This window comes from Garra rufa, chromosome 5 (assembly GCF_049309525.1).
Source record: "Garra rufa chromosome 5, GarRuf1.0, whole genome shotgun sequence".
Classification (NCBI taxonomy): Eukaryota; Metazoa; Chordata; class Actinopteri; order Cypriniformes; family Cyprinidae; genus Garra; species Garra rufa.
This window is the reverse complement of record NC_133365.1, coordinates 55,442,815-55,465,259: the sequence shown is the minus strand read 5'-3', so window position 1 is coordinate 55,465,259 and position 22,445 is coordinate 55,442,815. Positions and strand designations below refer to the sequence as shown.

The window sequence follows — 22,445 nt, the reverse complement described above, 5'->3', positions numbered from 1 at the left end:
ATGACTGAAGAAAGAAAGACATTAACATCTTGGATGACAAGGGTGCGATTATCTGTAAATTTTAGTTCTGGAAGTGAACTTCTCCTGTAAGACTTCTATTGTGTGGTATACAGTGAATAAGGCCACTAATGCAGTGTTTTGTGTTGCAGTGTGTGTGACCCGGCTCACTTCCCCTTCATGCCCGTGTGTGCTGGCGCTGTGGGCGGTGGAGTGAAGCGCTCGAGGCTCCTGGCATGGGCAGCGTAGGGAGCGGGGCCTCCAGTCAGCGGCCCATCACCATGCGCAGCGTGGGCACCCGAACCACCCCCAACGGCCCGCTGGCGGCCCCACCGCCCCCCGCCTCGGCCCGCCGTCGCCTGGACGACCGCAGCTTCAGTGCAGAGCGCATCCCCGGCCCCAGCACCAAGACCAAGGGCGTCTCCGCCGACGAGCACAGCTACAACGCCGAGAGGGATTACCACACTAACGCCCGCAACCGCGCCGAAGCGGAGCGCATCGCACCGCACAACGCCAACCGCCAGCAGACGCTCAACGGCGAAAGGCTTGTGTCTAACGTGGTGTTCGCCAACGGGGCGCGGAGGGAAGGACACAGGCGTGGAGAGAGTCTGGACCTGTGCGGGAACAACATCGTGCTGAACAACGACAAGAACGGCAGCCATCAAGCTCCACCGCAGCCGCCGCCGCCGCACAAGGACAAGAGCAAAGCCAAACCCGATAATCACAACCCGCCCAACATCCTGCCCGTCTCCGGAAAGCTCGAGCACGCACAGGTACGCCAACATCCACCGTGTTCAGCAGAAGATGTAAGTCATGCATCGTTCAGTGTGTTTTGTGGTGGTGCAATATAAAAACACTAGAAAATACCCAGCCCTGGAAGACCTGCTTTGATGAATCATGATTGTGTCATAAAAAGTTGAAATTATGAGATGAGAATTGAGGTAAAAACTCATGACATAATAATGATGAAATAAGAAGTCAAAATGATGTAATTAAAAACTGAAATTATGAGATACAGTGGCTACTAAATCATAATTGTGAGATAAAAGGCAAAATGATGAAACACTAAGTTATAATTATGAGATGACATGTCATAATTCGGCTATTAAAAGTGGCAATGATGAGCAAGTTACAAATCCACAATTCTGAGATAAAAAGTCAAAATTATGAGGTAACAATTTTAATTAAATAAATATATGCAATGTGTGTGTGTGTGTGTGTATATATATAATAAGTAAGTAATTCATCTTTTAAAATGTAATAAATAGATTTTTGTTTGTTATGCCTGACAAGATTGTTACACTGAATGACATTTTAGTGGGTGTCTTCTGTAAACTAAGGAAAAATGTATGATATTAATTTTTTCTAAAAAAGAACAAAACAAAAAGGCAATGAAATTAAACAGAAAGCGTTTTATTATTTTTTTGGAAAAACAACAACAATGTAAAACAGTATTACACTTATTGTTTTATATTTAAACCCTTTTACGTCTTTGACCCATATATATATAATAAAATTATAAAAAAAAATAAAAACTGAACTCTGTATTTGATGCTATTGCTCAGATGAATGTCTGTCTCTGCAGACCAATGACTCTTTGGTGCGTCCGTCAGCCTTCAAACCCGTGGTGCCCAAGAGCTTTCACTCCATGCAGAACCTGGTGTGTCCCCTCCAGACCAGCTCCGGGACGGCCGGCGGTCCGGGCAGCAGTGGCAGCGGCGGCAGCGGAGGCGAGAGGGGGGGTCCGAATGGGTCTGGCCAACAGTGGGACCAGGACAGTCCCAGCAGCCGCGGGACACACGCCGGCGCAGGCCGAGCCGGACAGGGCAGTCTGTCGGACTCCGGGAGGAACTCTCTGACCAGTCTACCCACGTACACGGGCTCCAGCTACGGCCCGCCGCCGGCGCTCGGACCCCTCAGTGCCTCCACCAGCCACATCAACCGGCTGGGCACCGTCGTCCTGGACAAACTGGACAAACCGGGCTACCAGAACGGCCTCAGTGCCTCGGACAGCGGCCGCTCCTCCTCAGGCAAGAGCTCCTCCTCGTACCAGCGCCTTAGTCACCTGAACGACGCTCCCGCGCCCCTGAGACCCTCTCCGTCCTCCGACGACGTGATTCAGGACCTGGAGGACCGTCTGTGGGAGAGAGAACAAGAAGTAAGTAAGGTGACAGAACTTTATCATTTCATTAACATTATATATATATATGTGTGTGTGTGTGTGTGTGTGTGAACCTGGAGCACAAACCCAGTCTTAAGTAGCACGGGTATATTTGTAGCAATAGCCAAAAATACATTGTTTGGGCCAAAAATCATTAGGGTAATAAGTAAAGATCATGTTCCATGAAGATGTTTTGTTAATGTTCTACTGTAAATATATTAATACTTAATTTTTGATTTGTAATATGCATTGCTAAAAACTTCATTTGGACAACTTTAAGGGTGATTTTCTCAATATTTTTTTGCACCCTCAGATTTAAGATTTTCAAATATTGTCCTAGGTTTTTACAGAGGGATTTGTTCGTAAATAATTTGCTTAATTATACACAACATTTTATTCCCCCCAAAATTGTGCAATATAATTATTTTCTAAATTATGACAAAAATTAGATACCCAAAATTCCCTCTAAAAACTGTTGACTTTTTTGACTAAAATGTCAAAAAAAAAAATGAAAAGAATTTTTTGCATATTTCATTAAATAATATTCCATTTGCATATTTAAACCTAACATATTAGCAAACTTGTAATATGAAAAATGTTTGCAATTACCAGTGTAATCAATCAACTGGGTAAACTGAAAACTATTAGTTAATTTTTTACCCTATTCACCTGCAGTGTCTCGCCTTAATTTAATTTTGCATACACCATTGGATATTTTTATTATCATTATTATTAACATATGTGACCCTGGACCACAAAACCAGTCTTAAGTCGCTGGGGTATATTTGTAGCAATAGCCAAAAATACATTGCATGGGTCAAAATTTTTGATTTTTCTTTTATGCCAAAAATCATTCAGAAATTAAGTAAAGATCATGTTCCATGAAGATTTTTTGTAAAATTCCTACTGTAAACATATCAAAATGTAATTTTTGATTTGTAATATGCATTGTTAAGAACCTAATTTGGACAACTTTAAAGGTGATTTTTCTCAGTCTTTTTGATTTTTTTGCATCCTCAGATTTCTGATTTCAAATAGATGTATCTCAGTCAAATATTGTCCTATCCTAACAAACCATACATCAATAGAAAGCTCATTTATTGAGCTTTCATGTGATGTATAAATCTCAGTTTTGTCAAATTTAACCTTATGACTGGTTTTGTGGTCCAGGGTCACATATTGGATATGACTTTTGAATTGCATTTTTAACAGACCTGCTCAAAAGCATACAAGTAGGCCAGCAAGTTTAACTAAACCTAAATAGAAGTTTTCCACCTGGAATCTACATGTGCTTTTTACATGATTAAATGTATTATTTTTAGATGCATTATGAATTGCAATCTGACAATGCTGTGAGCATGCAACAGTGCATCAAATCAAGCTTGCATTGTTTGAGACCGTGTTCCGGCGTATTTCGGCCTTTCTGCCCTCCTCTCAGGTGATTCACATGCGGCGTAACCTGGACCAGAGCGAGGCGGCCATCGTGCAGGTGTTCGAGGAGAAGCAGCGCGTGTGGGAGCGTGAGATGGAGGAGCTGAGGCAGAACTACGCCGGACGGCTGCAGCAGGTGACCCGACGGGCCCAGCGCACACAGCAGGCCCTGCAGGCGCAGATCGCCCGAATGCAGCAGGACAAGCGGCGGCTGCAGGACGAGATGACGCTGCTGCTCGCTCAGAGAGAGGAGCTGGAGAAGAAGTGCTTGGACTTCAGGAAGGAGCAGGCTGATATCCTGCCCAGACTGGAGGAGACCAAGTGGGAGGTAAGAGAGACTCGTCTGACAGCAAATCACGGATGGAGTTTTAGTTTGTTTTGAGAATAACATCTTTTTCAAATAAGTAACGCCAGTTACTTTCCCCCCCATTTATTGATTAAAAGCTCTCCTGTCCCCATGTTGAGAGAAATTGTGAGTAAGATGTTACTTTAGTTCTAGAATAAATGTGAACATGCATTAATTCCTCTCACTCACTAAAAAAACAGATCCAGTGTTCTTCAAGATGAATAAAAACAGTGAAATTCAACCCAAACCTGCAATAATTAAATATGTGATATGTGTATTTAATCCCATTTTATTAACCGATGTCTTTGCTGCCCACCTTCGATGATCCAATTCATCCATACTACACTGTAAAAAGATTTCACCAGTTTCAACTTAAAAACTTAAGTTCAGCAGCTGCCTTAAAATTTTAAGTTAAATCAACTGAAAACTACAAGTCATTTCAACTCACGACAATAAAATTAGTTAAAATGACTTTTACTTTTAAGTTGATTTAACTTAAAATGTTAAGGCAGCTGCTGAACTTAAGTTTTTAAGTTGAAACTGGTGACAACTTTTTACAGTGTAATAAGCAGAAATGACTCAAGATAATCATTTGTTTTCCTTTTTTTTTATTGCTGAAGAGTTGACATTTTCCTCTGTGGTCTGCTGTACAGACGTCAATTTACTTTTCTCTAAACCTGAGGCTTTTGGTGTCAAAAGGCTTTTACAATTGACAAAAATACAACTTTTTATATTAGAAACAAACAAGCAAGCCCTGCCCAGATTTAAAAAGTTATGAAAAAGTAATGTAACGCATTACTTTCCATAAAAACTAACGAAGTAATGTAATTAGTTACTTTTTTAGGGAGTAACTCAATATTGTAGTGTATTACTTTTAAAAGTAACTTTCCCCAACACTGATTAAATCAAGATACATTTACTTGAGATGCAAAATGACATTGGATAACAAGACTGAGATAAATTGGTCAAAATGAAGTGAACAAAACCCAAAAAATATGAATATGGAGTTAGAAAAATTGATTCATCTGACCCTATTGACTGATATTTTAGTTTTTTAAAATGTAAACCTCACTTAATTTTGCAGTCTTTCTCTTCCTTGAAGATGGACTAAAATTATGTTTATAAAACAGACTTTTGTAAAATACTCTAGAATGAGAAGAGTAAAAATATTATCTGTGATTTTATGAAATCTTATATAAAAAGTATATATGAAGAGTTCAGTTGCAAAAGCCTCTAAATGCCATTTGAAGTCTTATTCAAAAATGAACATTTTTATCAGGTTCCTATATTTATGTTGTTATTTCACTTCAATGGCAATGAAAATACTCTATTAATTGCTATTAGAGTGAAATTACTGGAGCCTGATAAAAACGCTAATTTTAAAAGAAAATTTCAAACAGCACTTAGAGGCTTTTGCATATTTTAAAAAATATGTTAATAAGTTCATTAAATCACTTTTGAAATGTAGGGTTTGGTAAATTATGTTACAAAAGATTTCTATTTATAAATAAATGCTGTCCTTTTGACCTTTTTATCAACCAAAGAGTCCTGAAAAAATCCACAAAACATGAACAACAATAAAATAAGAAGCATTATTAATAAATGAGCGCCAATTATAATAATTATTCAGCACAATCAGCATATTAGAATGATTTCTAAAGGATCATCTTGAAGACTGCCGTAATGATGCTGAAAATTCAGCTTTGTTTACAGGAATAAATTACATTTTATTATATATTCATATAAAAAGATGTTATTCAAATTGTAATAATATTTAACCATTTTTACTGTATTTTTGATTAAATAAATGCAGCCTTGGTGAGCAGGAGAGACAAAAACTTCTTAATTATTCCAAACTTTTGACTGCTAGTCAAAACAAATATTTCACTATGTTATAGTAGTAGATGATTTTTATCACATCATAATGTATTTCATGAAATCCTTAAAGCACCAGTGAAACATTAGCTATAGTATAGTGACATATTTGTTGCTTTTGCATGCAAGGTCCAGTAGTCTGACAGTATGTGACGCGTGTGTGCAGGTGTGTCAGAAGGCAGGTGAGATCTCTCTGCTGAAGCAGCAGCTGCGGGAGAGTCAGGGCGAGGTGACGCAGCGGGCCGGAGAGATGGTGGCCCTGCGAGGGCAGCTGAAAGACCTCAATGCCCAGCTGAGAGAGCGAGAGGAGGCCGAGATCAGTCTCAAAGAGTCCTTCTGCACCAAAACCCTGGAGCTGGAGCGCTGCGAGGCTGAGCTGCAGACCATGCTGGCTGAGGTACCAACGCTGTGTCTAAAAGCATCCGAGCAACACAAATATAATGTTTGATGCGAGTTATGTATTTTGCAGTGGGAATTAAATGTTATGATGGAGAAGGACTAGATGCCATAAAATAATATAAAGACAATAAACAGACAGCCTGTACATTGTGATGTTCTCACTGCAACAAACAAACAAATGGTGTGAGCATTCAGTCTGATTCAGAACTCAATGACTCTTATGAAGTGATTCTTTTGAATCACTTAAAAAACAATTTTTATTTTGTTTTGTACACAGTATATTATTCCATTGAATGTTGACCTTTGTGACTATCTACACTGCAAAAAATGCTTTTCTTACTTGGATTTTTTGTCTTGTTTGCAGCCAAAATATCTACAAATTCTTAAAACAAGAATTTTGTTTTCAGGAAAAGGAGTTTTTTCTGAAAACGAGAATAATTTTTTCCTAGAAAATCCTTCTTTATTTAAGAATTTTTAGAATTTTGGATATTTTTTGGCTATATTTTGGCTGGAAACATACCAACATACACAACATGGTCATAATGATATGCAATTACAAAATTGTGCAGCCCTTATTTTGGACAGAATTTTAAACAACAATTGCTATTTTAATAAGAAACATTGCCATTAGATAATCCCCCCAAATTGTCTGCTCGATACAGTGCCTTGCGAAATTATTCAAACCCCTTCATTTTTTTCACATTTTGTTATGTTGTTTTATGTTAAAATACTTTAAATTACTTTTTTCCCCACATCAATCTACACTCCCTACTCCATAATGGCAAAGCAAAAAATAGGTTTTTAACATTTGTGCAAGTTTATTAAAAATCCCGTTGCATAAGTATTCATAGTATTCATTTATCTCAGGAGCATTCATATTGCTTCTAGATGTTCCTACACTTGGAGTGGAGTTAAACTGTGGCAAATTCATTTGAATGAGTCTGATTTAGAAAGACACACACCTCTCAGAAAAGGTCTAACAGCTGAAAATGCATATCAGAGCAAAAACCAAGATAACTGCCTGTAGAGCTCAGTGACAGACTTGCGTTAAGGCGATGATCTAGAGAAGAGTTCAGAAACAAATCTGCTGCATTGAAGGTTGACAGAAGCATTCTCCATAATGGAAGACGACTGGAACAACTAGGACTCTAGAAAATGTCCAAGCTGACAGAGATGGAGAGGTGAAAAGGTGAGGCAAAGAATGGCAGATAATTGCCAAATGCAGATGTGCAAAGATGCTCACATCAGACCCAAAAACACTTGAGGCTGTAAAGCTGCTTCAACTATGGACTGAGTTAAGGGTATGAATACTCATGCAATCTACTTATTTCAGTGTTTTATTTTTACATTTGTCAAATTTACAAATCTGGTTTTTGCTTTGTCATTATTGTGGTGTATGGAGTGTAAATTGATGTGGGGAAAAACTCTTTTAAAGCAGTTTAACATAATGCTGCAACAAAACCAAATGTGAAAAAAATGAAGGGGTATGAATACTTTTGCAAGGCACTGTATGTCTGTATTTCCCTTTCCGTGTCTGTAGGTGACAGTGTTGCGAGACAAGCTGAGTGCGTTTGAAACAGAGGTCACACGGCTGAAGAAAGCCCTCAGTGAACTCAGCAGCAGCTCCAGTCGTGCCAGCGAGCCCAGCCTGGCCGAAATGGGTCAGCTAGTGGCGTCCCGCAGCCGAGAGCGTCTTCTGTCCCCTCCGGAGACGCCCACGTCCCTTCCAGCGCTCCCAGCGCCCGACTCGCTTCTCACGCTGCAAAGCGACGACTCCAAGGTGCAATGGCAGGAGTCGGGTGACCTGCGGCGGCAGCTGGAGCGACTGCAGGGCGAGTTGCGTCTGGAACGACAGCAGCGCGAACGCCAGGCGCTCACCTTCGCCCAGGAGCGCCAGACCTGGCAGGATGAAAAAGAGCGTGTGCTGAAGTACCAAGCGCAGCTGCAGCTCAGCTACGTGGAGATGCTGCAGAAGAACCAGGCGCTGGAGGAGCGTGTGGACAAGCTGGGAGCCCAGATGGTCACGCCGTCGCCCGCCTCGCCCCCGGGGCCTCCGCCGCCGCCGCTGCCGGAGCCCCCCGTGTCCGTCTCCATATCGCTCACCTCTCCCACCCCGCCGGCGGAGGAGAAGAAGCTGCCGGAGCTGCACCAGCTGGCTCCGCCGTGGCCCGTGCCGACCCGACTGGAGAGGATCGAGTCGACGGAGATCTGATGCAGCCCCGATTACAATAGCATTCAGTACAATCCAAAAACGAAACCGCTTCCGAGGACTGTCCAAGGATGCCCTGCTTGTCTGGGGCAGGTGTGTGGGTTGAGGGCAGGTTCGTTGGGTAGTTATGAGAGCGTGTGTGGCCTTATCAGCTGGTTTAGTGCAGAGGAGCTGGCCGCAGGTCAGTAGCCAAGCGGAAAACACTCAGGGGTTTATGGGGATTCACAGACTGTTTCAGCTTTGTGTTTTTACAGGCGCTTTGAGGGTTTAGGCTATTAATAAGTCACCATCTTTCGGAGATGCGCTAATGACAGCATCTTCTGTTCTCTGCAGCCTTCAAACAATCAAAACTAGACTAAAACTGCAGGGAGTTTCTCTTAAAGTGAAGATCTCGCATGGTGCTCAGATGCAACGCGCCATCACGTTTAGGACCAAATCTTAGTGCCAGTCTCGAGAGTGTTTATGTGGATGTTTGTCGGGCCGCGGAAACATACTCTACGCAAGTATACAGACGTGCAAGACAAATGAAGCAGATTATTCATGCAGTCTCTTCAAAGGTCTCTTCTGCTCAGCAAGGCTGCAATTATTGAATTAAAAATGCAGTAAAACTGTGAAATATTATTACAATTTTAAATAGCTGTTTTCTATGTTCATATCTGTTAAAATGTAATTTATTTCTGTTATCAAAGCTGAATTTTCAGCATCATTACTCCAGTCTTCAGTGTCACATGATCCTTTAGAAATCATTCTACACTCTGAAAACAAATGTTTTGGCTGGTCAAAAAAATGAATACAACAGTTTGCATCAATCTTTTTGACTTACGACAACTTGACCAACAAACTACACTGACTTGGATAAACTTAATTTGTAGCATAAACACAAATGTTTAAATTGGTTACCAAAAGATTAAGTTGTACTAATTAATTTTAAATATCTATTGTCTAAATATTATCAATTACTTTTTAATAAAGATGCAGACGTTTCAATTTAAATTATATGCAACATATTTTTTTTTTAGTTTTAAATTTCAGTTTAGATTAAATGCAACAGTAAATTTTTAAATGTCATACATATTTAAATTTGAAATTTTAGTTTAAATTACAAGCAATATTCAGCTGTGTAATCTGAATAAAAAAGATCAAATAACACAAAAAATGCACACTAATTATGAATGATGTAATAAATTTAAAAATTAATTAACACAGAATTTCAGTTACAATGACACTCAATATTAAGCTAATTGAATCAAAATGAAAAAAAAAAAATGAATGTAGAAAATGTATTTTTTGATGACGAAATCAAAATAAAAAAAATTAGTTACAGAATTTTCGGTTTAAATTACACTTAATATTAAGTTGTAATTAATTTTCATGGAAACTGTGATGCATTTTATTTTTCAGGATTCTTTGATGAATATAAAGTTCAAAAGAACGGCTTTTTTCATATATAAATCTTTTGTTTTACTGTCACATCTATTTAATGCATCCTTGGTGAATAAGAAATATGAATTCTTACTGATCCCAAGCTTTCGAATGGTGGCATATCAGACTCAGAATGCATTGTTGCAATGCAGTGAAACCGAGTTTGCGTTTGCATCCGTGTGCTTGAATAGAGTATGTTTGTAGGCCGAGGCCTGGTGCGGGACAGAGGAGCGCTCAACCCTCCTGCTCTATTGCCCAAAGCAGCGGCGGAGGACGTGTATTCATTTCAACTCAGAACGTACTGTATCACCTGAATGTTGTTTTTGCCCTTTTCTATGTTTTGAGCAATGTAGAGTAAACTAGAAGGAGAGATTGAGATTAAAAAAACAAGTCAATATGTTAGTGCACTTGACGCTTCGGTCTCAGACCATCCTGCTTTTAACCGAGGACTCGGTTGTTGTGAACAACAGCTACTGAATGAGGTTTGGTTGATGAAGCTGCTAGACAGACGGACGGCGGCTGAGCCAAAACTGTGCAGAGGGCGACGGGTCCATCTCGAATTTAGTCCATGAAGATGACTTTACATTCTTCCAAAAAGAGCATATAATATGTGTCAATGTATACTTACTGAAAGTATCATTTAGAATATTTGACTTTAAAAAATGTCATATGCAGTAGATTGAAGTGATGATTTAAATGTTTTGAAGTAAGTGCACAGTGCACACAAATCACGTGGAATATTGGAAGGGTTTGTGAAGACTGAAATGTGGGTTGTGTGCTAGTTGAGGACTGAGAATGCCGTACAACGCGTGCTGTTTCCGCAGTGTGCATTCAATAGAGCATACTGCACGCTATGTAGTTCCCCACGGTGCAAAGAGCGTGGCTTGACTTTGCATTTACAGTGTGGTGAATGAATGGGAAGTTTGGCCAAATTGCAAAATAACCTCATTTTCATCACAGAATTCAAACCTTCTGGGCCTCTTTGGTCATTTTTGACCAAAAAATTGTATGTTTTGAAATTGTATTCATCAGAATAAGATTACACTTGGTGACTTTTGTTGCATTAGATATGTGAGCACACAAAAAAATCACTGACATGATTTGAATATGTTAAAGGGTAAAAAAAAAAAAAAATAGTCACTCCTATGTAATTTCCTATGTTGGTCATATAGGAAATACGGAAAACTGGCAAAGCTACATCAAGCAATTTTAATGTGAAATGTTGCATTTATTGACAAATAATAAATAAATAATTAAATACAAAAAATACAGATTAATTCTAGTGGAAAAAAATGTTCATTAACATTGTATAAATGTTGTGCAGTATCATAAAAACTCCTCAAAATTCTAAATAATAATCACAAAATATTATTGAACCAAAAATTATTTAATTGATTTTCCTGAAAAAAAAAGTAACTTTTTAAGGCTTCGGTCACTTTTGACCGTGAAGCAGCCAAGTGTGACTCCTAAACAAAGAGGCCCAGAGGTTAAAAAACGTAAAAAGGCATTGTAACTTTTATCTCACAATTCTGACCTTTTTTTCCTTGCAGTCGTGAGTTGAGAAAATGAAGAATTGCGAGATACAAAGTCAAAATAATAAGATATAAACTTAAATTTAAATACAAACATGCAAACTGGAGGAATAGAAAATCACAATTTGCAAAAAAAAACAAAAACAAAAAAAAAAAAACATAAAAATAAGGGGTAATTGCAACTTTCTATCTCACAATTTTAACTTTTCAATCCTGACTTTTTTCAGACTGAATTGCAAAATATAAAGTCATTAATGTGAGATATAAACTTGCAATTTGTGAGAATTGTGCAATATTATGTCATTATTGCGAGATATAACAAAAAAAATTTGAGATATAAACTTATCTGTGAAAAAATAATATTCATGATATTTTTATTTACAATTCTAGCCATTTTGACATTTTATCTTACAATTCTGATGTTTTTCTTGCTCAGTATTGATTCATACAGTAATTATTGCAAGATATAAATTCAAAATTGTCTGACAGAAACTTGCAAAGTGGAAAAAAGTTTGAATTGTGTTATAAACTTTGTGAAAAGAAATAGTTAAGCTTGTTTCCGCCACAGAATTAGAATGTCAGAATTATGGGATAAAGTCATTATTGCAAGATATAAATTCACAATTGTGAGATAAAAGATTGTGTGAGATTGTAAGATAAAAACTCTTTTATTAACTCTTTTAATGTGTAGCTTGTTTCTGCCACAGAATAAGAAAAAATAAAGCTGACTTTTATCTTGCAATCTGACTTTTTTCTTTAATTTTTTTAAATCAAGAATTGCAAGAGATAAAGTTATTGTGACATACAAACTTTGTGAAAAAGAAAATATTCAATAAATACAGATAATCTGACTTTTTTCTTGCAATTCTGAAAAAACGACGAATTGCAAGCTATAAAGTCATTATTGTGAGATAGAAATTGAATAAAAAATAATTTTGTGATTTATCTCACAATTCTTGTTTTATTTTCGCAATGACAGGTTTGTATTCATATAAAAAAGTGAGCTAAAAAAAAGCTATATATACATACTTTTATGGCAAAAATCATTAGTATATTAAGTAAAGATCATGTTCCATGAAGATATTTTGTAAATTTCCTATCATAAACATATCAAAACGTAATTTTTGATTAGTAATATGCATTGCTAATTACTTCATTTGGACAAATTTAAAGGCTATTTTTTGCAAAAAATAAAGAATTGCAAGATATAAAGTCATAATTGTAAGATAAAATGGAATAATAAATACATTTGTGATTTATTTGTGGTTTATCTCACAATTCTTATTTTATTCTCGCAATGACAAGTTTTTATTCGTATAAAAAAGTCAGAATATATAAATATATATGCCAAAAATAGTTAGGATATTAAGTAAAGATCATCTTTCATGAAGATAATTTGTAAATTTCCTATCATAATCATATCAAAACGTAATTTTTGATTAGTAATTGCTAAGAACTTCATTTGGACAACTTTAAAGACTATTATTTTGCAAAAAATAAAGAATTACAAGATATAAAGTGATGATTGTGAGCTAAAAATGGAATAGAAATGATTTATTTGTGATTTATCTCAATGACAAGTTTGTATCTATATATAAAAATGTCAGAATTGTGAGGTAAAAAAAGCGCAATTATCTTTTTTATGTGTTTATTTCATTGCATCTATATATATATATATATATATATATATATATATATATATATATATACTTTTATGCCAAAAATCATTAGGATATTAAGTAAAGATCATGTTCCATAAAGATATTTAGTAAATTTCCTATCATAAATATAATTTAAAGGCTTTTTTTTTTTTGCAAAAAAATGAAAAATTGTAAGAATTGCAAGATTTGCAAAAAGTCATGATTGTGAGATAAAAATGAAAAAAAAAAGTGATTTATTTGTGGTTTATCTCAATGACAAGTTTGCATCGATATAAAAACGTCAGAATTGTGAGGTTAAAAAATGCAATTACCTTTTTTATTTGTTTATTTCATTCCAGAAGTAAGCTTCCATAGCATACCATGTGCACTGAATACTACTTACTATTGAAAATAATCTTTGTGAAAGAGAACGCAGTGTGCAATTTAGTGTCTTAAGAGTAAAAACTGCTATGTTGCATTTTTAATAATACAAGTTTGTAAGCAAATCAAGAACAATTGTATGATGGTTCTGTCATCCCACTGGGAATAAGAGGTCAAGCGTGCAGTATGCAGTGTGTAGTGTGCAGTGTGCTCTCTTGTATAGAAACAGCACAAGTTGTACAGCTGTATGCTTTTCCGAACACGGCCAGATAACAAATGCACTACAGGTTTTGACGAGGGACAAACGCATTTCACAGAACACCTTTTGTCACAAAGTCTTGAAATAAGCTAGAGAAGTTATTCCGTCAAAGCAGCCGGATGACTTTGCCATGTTTTTCTTTAACACAGCAGATATCTCGGAAACAAGCACAAACAAGCGATTTCTTTTCTCCCTGGACGTGTTCCGCTGTAGAAATGCAATAGAAAGTTTGACGTGGAAAACTCCGGTCCCAAGGCTTTTCCCAACGCTCGTGCCTCTTCTTTTCTATCATGCCATATTTGAGATAATCATCGCAGCTTTATGACACTAGGTGTTACGAGAGAAAGCTTTAGATGGACCTCTGCTGTCTTTGGCCACATTTGCTGCTATGTGCTTCTGTTGTGTCCTGCTGTGTTCTTGGTAGAGACAAAGGCAGTCGACTGCATGTAAATATCACTGTTCCTTATGTGTACAGAACTATTCTATCCAAATATACCGAGCTAATGCGTGTGAATACTTTTGTGAAGTAATGAGACTGACATGTCAGCTTTTATTTTTCAAAACTATTAATATAGGAATATAATATACATATATGAATCTTCAAACCTTCGATCGGCTATATCACGGCTGTAAAGTCATACATTGGAGAGCCCCGCGTCTTTTCCCTTTTCTCCATCACTTCTCCAGATGCCACCGAGGTTTTTGTAAGCATTTCATTTTTTCCTTTCGTTCTTTTTTTTCAGAATTTGCTTGGGAAAAGCATATCTTAGCAAATATTAATTTAAATAATAAAGATGTGAATAAGAAAATACAGCTGTGTCTTTTCATGGGTTTCCTTTCAAATAAATGTGTGGATAAACAATTAATCAACAACTGCAACATTTCATTTCTCAGCTTTTAAATAGACTGCACACATCTCTTATAAAAAGTATTTTAACCAAGGTTTAAACTACAGAAGAAATCATTATTTTAAATTAGTAATTGCTTACATTTTTGTCTTATTTGTGATTTGTTTTGAGTTTTAGTCATTCATTGTCAAAAATCATATATATAATTATCAATTTTGCTTTTATGCCAAAACTCATTAGGATATTAAGTAAAGATCATGTTCCATGAAGATATTTTGTAAATTTCCTATCGTAAATATATCAAAACTTAATTTTTGATTAGTAATATGCATTGCTAAGAACTTTAATATTATTATTTTCTCAATATTTTGATTTTTTGCACCCTCAGATTACAGATTTTCAAATATTGTCCTATCCTAACAAACCATACATCAATGGAAAGCTTATTTATTTAGTATTTATTATTATTCATTTATATATATGTATTAACCTTGTTATTGAGTATTAATCTCTATTTTTTTTTTTTTTTAATGACCCTTATGACTGGTTTTGTTGTCCAGGGTCACATATAGTTTTACAGTGTTAACAGTAATACAATTATGTAGATAGATAATTTATGATGACATTTACTGTTAATACTATAAAACATTTTATATATATTGTACAATTACTGCTAATACATTAATATATTTATTTTTTATTAATCTTTAATTTATATATATATATATATATATATATATATATATATATATATATATATATATATATATATATTATGTGTGTAATTACATATTACTGTTAATACTGAAACCGTTATAAATTAATTTATTAATAAAATAGATTTGTATATATATATATATATATATATATATATATGTATATATTTAATTGTATTGCACAATTACTGTTAATACATTCATTATATATACTTAATTAAAATGACTTAATCTCTTATTAAGAAATGTTGGGACTTTTATTTTATTTACTTGTATGTCAGTACTGTCATACAAATAAATAAAATAAAAGTCCCAACGTTTCTTAGTACTCTAAAGTCATCAAAACAAAAATACACTGTATGGGTCAAAATTTGCAAATAATAAAACACACAATCTACCATCTCATCGCGAATGTGACAAATTGTTAGCAGTTAATAATTAACAATAATAGTAATCATTTCTATCCATGATCATCGGTGCAGTAGATCCATTGTGCGCATGTGCACTGTATCATTTGTGTCTCCTGCGAGCCTCCGTAGCGCGCATGACCGATACACTTTACTACATGCTGTCAGTGTGCATTCAGCACATTGTTGAGTGTTTTTACTGTGTTTCTTCATGAAATAAATACCTGAATTAAAGAAGAGTACTTGAAGAATACACGCGCTGAAGGTACGTGCATCATTCTACAGTCATTCGCGTTCAATCTGTTGTTTTCTGCGTGAATGTGACTCAATGAGGTTCTATGCTCTCAAGGACGTGCAATATTCTAAGTTTGATTAAAGACGTGTCGTTACATGGAAATAATGCTTTGGGTATCTCACTTTTAATTTTCTTGTTTTGTAAACGCACATTATAAAAAGCAGTCATTTTCGGGAAAAAAATAATGTGAAAACAGTCGTGTTTGACGATTAGAAGAACCCGAGAATCTTCCAAATATTATTTTTTAGAGCTTTCTAAATTATTTTTCGTGATTAATCACATCCTAAATATGTTTTTGTTGACATAATGTATGTGTATATTAAGTATATTGGTTATGTGTATATATATATATATATATACATAAACACACATACAGTATAAATTTTAAAGATGTTTACATGTATTTATATTCAGATAATTGATACGATATATAATTATTTTTAATATACACTACCGTTCAAAAGTTTGGGGTCAGTACATTTTTATTGTTTCTTTTCTTTTTTTTCTTCTTTTTTTTAAGAAATTTATACTTTACTTATTAGTAGTAGTAGTAGTATCAGTATTTAAAACAGTTAAGTGTGTTTTTTCAGGATTCTTTAATGAATAGAAAGGTCCAAAGATCAATCAGTTTAATTTTTTTTTAGATAAATGCTGTTCTTCTGAACTTTCTATTCATCAAAGAAACCTGAAAAAGCTCTACTTAGCTGTTTTCAACATAATAATAATAAAAATAATAATAAATGTTTTTTGAGCAGCAAATCTGAATATTAGTGTGATTTCTAACGGATCATGTGACTGAAGTAATGATGCTTAAAATTAGCTTTCAAATCACAGGAATAAATTACATTTTTAAGTATATTCAAATAGAAAACAGTTATTTTAAATAGTAAAAATATTTCAAAAGTTTACAGTTTTTTACATCACATAAATGCAGGCTTGGTGAGCAGAAAATACTTCTTTAAAAAAACAACTTTTTTTGCATTTCAGCAAGCTTATGTAAATTTTGTTTGCTATCATTGAGTTGACTAAGTCTTGACACATGAGAGCCAATGACAGCGTAATTGTCAATAAATGTCAAAACTTACTAGATGCATCAAAAGGCATCATATTTCAATGGATTTCTGTTTCGGTTCCTGTTTCGCAGATTTAACTGAAATATTTAATAATTTTATGATCCTTTCCAGTGTCTGCTGTTGATGTCTGCGACGGTGCTGTTTCATCATGTGGCAAAGCGCTGTCTTTATGCCCATGTACAGCGCATTTTCATCTTCAGATCCCAACGTTTGTCATCAAATGTGGAAAATGGAGAGCAAAAGAGAGAAGAAGAAACAGAAAGCACGCTGGTGTGCAACCCCTCGGCTTACTACCAGAGACCGACGGCACGTTCCTCTACCGTAGGCCGCTCAGAAACTGAGGAATTGTCTTGTAATCTCCCCTTAAACCCTGCGTTGCGTCAACAGTGCAGTGCATACAGTATTAGCGGCTCGCATCTGCTCTCCAGCACCAAGAACTTAAACCGAGGAGCCGTTCCAACCCCAAACGTCACCAAAGAGCCAAGCATCAATGGCAACCCACGAGCCTTTCAGAAATGTCGGCCTGAATACCAGAACATGACCCATGACCCATCCCAACGCTCATCTACTGTAGACCTCAACGAGGCCTTGTTAGTTCTTCATAAATTCACGGTACAAAAGAACAACATGGGACCTTCAGACGTAACCAATTTCCTGTCCAAGCTTGGTCAGATTGCCCAAGAACAGACCACGGTCGTAAGAGGCGACAAACAATTCTATACGCTCCTGCGGTACAGCGTGGAAATCATGCAAAACTTCACAACGCCGCAGTTATTGGATGCACTGAGGGCCTTTGTGAACTTAGGCTTGCCTCAATCCCATAGCATTCTGGGATTCTACGAAACTGAGCTCTCCCAGAGAGCCAGCGAGATGGAGCTTCACCAGTTGTTGCTGGCCGCCGACTGTTGGCGATGCATCGGTCGGAGTGTTCCTCACTACCTTAAGAGGCTGTATGACAACATAAGCCATAAGTTCAACCAAATGGGTGTTCCAGAGTTGGTTCAACTCTTGTACATAATCGGAGAAGGCAGGAGATGTCCGGATACCCTTGTTCAACCCCTTGAGTCGTTACTTATGCGCCATTTGTACCAGTTGAAACCTGAAGAGTTGGGAGCCGTTTGCTTAGGTCTCTTTAAATCCCAACGCTCCCTGTCTGAGAGAGCGACGCGACGGCTCATGGACAGGGCGCTTTATGTAGTCGAGGATATGAGCGATTTCAGCATTGTTAATGTAATGAAACTCATGCGGTTTAGTTATCTAGACCATCTCCCGTGGTTGGACGCCATGGGATCGGAAGTTCCTCGTCGTGCCCCGCGAATGGAGGTTCAAGGCCTCATGCATGTCGTCTTAGCTTGCTCCGCTCTGCACTACCGGGATGATCGCATTCTCCTGGCTGTGGCCAAACAATTACCCAACGTGGTCAATCAATGCCGGAGTAAAGATGCTGCTAAGTTGCTGTGGGCCTTCGGGACTTTGGGAGTCCTTCCCGAACAATCCCCCCAGCTTTATCCGTGCCTCACTACGATCTTACGAGAACGCCAAGCTGAGTTTCAGCCATATCCCCAACATTTGTTGACAGGTCTGCTTGGACTTGCTTTTGCTGGTCTGCTCCCCGAAGACTTGCTCAGTTTGGCTTTAAGCGAAGAGTTTGTCAACAGGGCTTGCAATTCCCAAGAGCTTGAGTTGAAGAAAGACTTATTCACCTTAGATGGAACTGTAGGCTTGGAGTTACCCGAGTCGACGGTCCCAAGACTTAGTCTTGCAATTCGTGAAGAAGTGACCAAACTGCTGTGGGATTTCGCTCAATCGGATATCTGCCAGAAGCCTGAGGTGCTCGAGGCTGAAGATGTGTTGAGGAATCTTCTGGGTGGGGAGATGTTTGTGCGCAAACACATGATACTTCCGCACTTGCGCTCGATTGATCTAGAAGTGCACTTAGACCAAAACGACCAGCCTGTTTCTGTGTCCTCCGAACCTTGCCAAGAAAATCCCACCTCTCAAAACGTGGACGCAAGGCTCTCCGGAGTTAGCATAACTGACGACCTCTTGGCTCAACTAACTAATACGCGAAAGACTCCAGTGCAGGCATCTAACCAGGTCAACCAAAAGATTAACAGAGCTGAACCGGTCCGTGAAAGAGAAAGTATTTTCAATGTCGGTATTGACTTGACAGACGATCTTCTGATGACGCTGACCAAATCCCGTAAGCGTTCACCTCGTCTGGACGATTCTAAACCGTCGATTCAGAGACTCGCTGTTCAGGTGACACATAGGAACCACTATTGCTACAGGACTAAGCAGTTGCTTGGATTATACGCACTGAAGAGGAAACATCTAGCGCTGGCCGGATACAGAGTGGTAGAGTTGCCCCATTGGGAATGGTTTCCATTGCTGCGGCGCTCACATGCTGAGAAACTCGCCTATCTGCACTGCAAAATATTCAGCTGTTCGGACTCCCAAAAATAGAGTCATTTAATTCTCTACATATATAAACCACCAGGTTTGACTTAACCTATGGCTAAGGTTTCTGTTTCATGCTAAACCACAGCACTGATGTTTTTCGTTGTTGTTTTGATGAAATGTTTATGTGATTTTATCGCTGCACATTTGTAAGTCAATAAATGACAAAATTGTGCTCCACAGCGTTTGTTATATAGTACTTTATATATTAGTGTTTTATATTGCGTTGTGCAATTGTTTTATAAAACAATGTGCAATGACCTTTATTTTTTGATTTTGTCATTATTAAAGATAATAAGATTACCCCTTCTGTTTAAATCTGGGTATAACTTCTTTGTTGGGGATCAAATTAACCTACATTGCTTTCCATGCAATTTGCCAAAAAAGTCGACAATATGAAAAATAGATTCAGGTAAAAACTGAAAAACTCTATTGTAGCCTGTCATAGAGAATAAAATATAAAAAATATGTAGGAAATATATTTTTTTTTTTATTGTATTAGGGGTCAATTTGACTGACATATTTTTGTTCAGTTCAGAATTTTTTGGTCATGACTACTTGTAGTGACTTTGTACTTCGTGCAATTTTTTCTGTGGCATTTTGCTTTGTCTGGTTCTCAAACTCTTGTCACGGTAAATGAGTTTCTCACATTCATTTTCAATAGTCTAGTCCTTTAGATCCAAAAAAATTACAAAAAAAAACAAAACTAAGAAACAAAATCACCTTTGAGAGATTTTTTAACTGAAACTGAATTTTCCTTGGATGAATCAGACTCTTAAATTTAAAAAGTTTGCATGTATTTCATATTTTAGATATTTTAGTGTTTGACAAGCTAAAGTATATATATAATTTTTTACCTGATTTTGGACAAATCTCATGGTAGCCTTTAGGGTTCAATTTAACCACAACACAAGAATCTTAACAAAATGTGTACAGCCTTTCCAAAACACATCTATGTGGTGAAATTTGCATGCACATTTATGACCCTTGATTAATGAAAAATATTCACAAAATGGATGTTTAGTCTTTAATATAAAAATAATGGATTGATTGATTGTTTTGGAATATTTTATGATAAGTAGGCCTGAAAGTGAGTTACCACCTTCTGAGTTTTAATTAAATCTAACAATTCTTAACAATTTTACAGATTTACAGTTTTATTTTTGGTATTTTACAAAGTGGTGAGTTGTTGAGAAACACATTTCCAGATCCTCCAGAGATTAGAAAGTACAACCTTATAAATAAATTAGTACATTGCTATTTATTACCTACCTGTGAAACTTCTTGGTTGGGGAATAAAACTAAGGCTTGTTTTAAATGTCTTCACTGTAATCATTGCGATATAATGTTGTACAACCCTTACCAAAAAGAAGTATACTTCAAGTTCATTTTAAAGTATACTTTGAAGTATACTTTATGTAGTAAGTATACAAACATCAGTGTACTAGTAGTATACTTTTAGGTGTACTATTTCAATACTCCCTTGGGACTAAATTGGCCCACTTTCTAGTATATAAAACTATACTTTTATATACTATATTTTATAAGTATAACAGTAGTAATCGTTGAGTACACAACTAGTTTACATCTATGTTTTCAGTTTGTACTGCAAGTATACTAAAAGTGAACTGATAGGTATACTGATAGTTTACTAATTAAATATTTTTTATGCATTTGAAGTATAGTCTCAGTAAACTACTAGTAATTTTATACTGCAAGTATACTCATAACTTTTCTTTAAGTGAACTTAACATCATACTTTAAGTTTACTACTATGTCCCTATTTAGGTGTTATTTGTATATATTTGTTATATGAATATCTGAACATACAAAACATCAAAAGAAAGAACAGGGTATCTGCTTGGAAACAAAAACATTTTATTCTAGCTTCATAAATTCTTTTTTACAAACACGTGAAAGTTCCATAAAAATAAACAACATTTTGAACAAAAACCAAAAAACCAAAAACTTGAGTATGAAAATTGCTGTTTTGTGGATGATTATTGCTTGTCACATGTCAGTTGTCTACTAATCAGCTGACTTAATGAATGACACTGGTATCACTTGTGCTGAGTTTATTGTTTGCTCTTCCTGAGGATGGCATGAGCCGAAACACATTGGAGAGTTTAGCCATCTGATAATAAAGGCTTTTCAAATCTGAAAGAGTGCCATGGTCATCCTACAGTGTTCTTTGATGGACTATTATAAACCCTAGACCAGAGAGCACCTTGACCTCCTCATTATTTTATTCCAGAGATGCACTCTCTACTATAAAATTACAGATTGAAAAAACAGCTATTTTACCAGACACTCGTGATTTAAAATCAGAATTATTTGTAATATCTAATGGTATGACATGATGGTAGTATAGTTACCTCACCTGTAATTCATTAGCTCTGTTGGTAGCAAATAGCCTATGCTGAAATATTCTAAATCAGTTACCTTGATCAAGTTAATTGGTCAGAGGGGACGTTTGCAACACTTTTTGCATTTCCTTTAGTTTCTCAGAGACTGTTTGTATTAGAAAGCCGAGATTTTAATACAATAAAGCCACATCTGTCAGCTACTCAGCCATATTGCTGCAACATGTGTACATATTATAATATACCTACACTTTACACTTAAATAGACAAAGTGAAAAATTGAAAATGTCCCCACAACAGGGGACAGTTGCAACAGTCAATAAAATGTAATTAAATCATTCTTAAATATCATTTTACAATTTCTTTATTTTATTTGTGCACAGTCAGGGTCTTTAATAAGGTCAATTGGCTGTATAAAAACAAAGAATAGTAAATGAAAAACATTCTTAACCCTTATGCGGTCTTCGGGGGATTTCTGGACCCCGAATGGCGTTCGATAAAATTTAAAAAAATGTTCCCTTTGTCCAAATGGTATGAGACTTTGTAAATCAGTCAACACTATCTTGATCTACAAATAAAAAATTTAATTGGAATGATAGCTTGATTTTATGTTAGTGTGAAAAAAATACTC

General features: G+C 36.3%; 2 protein-coding genes across 2 annotated transcripts; both read left to right on the top strand.

The window, feature by feature from the left end:
• The first annotated feature begins 155 nt into the window (after positions 1–155).
• Positions 156–11,942, top strand: lzts3a (leucine zipper, putative tumor suppressor family member 3a). The gene is made up of 5 exons (XM_073840926.1): positions 156–770; positions 1,583–2,164; positions 3,597–3,917; positions 5,977–6,207; positions 7,750–11,942. The coding sequence occupies exons 1-5, from the start codon at positions 234–236 to the stop codon at positions 8,419–8,421; spliced, it is 2,343 nt and encodes a 780-aa protein (XP_073697027.1). The 5' UTR covers positions 156–233; the 3' UTR covers positions 8,422–11,942.
• A 3,828-nt stretch (positions 11,943–15,770) lies between these two features.
• fastkd5 (FAST kinase domains 5) lies at positions 15,771–20,769 on the top strand. The gene is made up of 2 exons (XM_073840910.1): positions 15,771–15,888; positions 17,103–20,769. The coding sequence occupies exon 2, from the start codon at positions 17,115–17,117 to the stop codon at positions 19,455–19,457; it is 2,343 nt and encodes a 780-aa protein (XP_073697011.1). The 5' UTR covers positions 15,771–15,888; positions 17,103–17,114; the 3' UTR covers positions 19,458–20,769.
• The last annotated feature ends 1,676 nt before the right edge of the window (positions 20,770–22,445 follow it).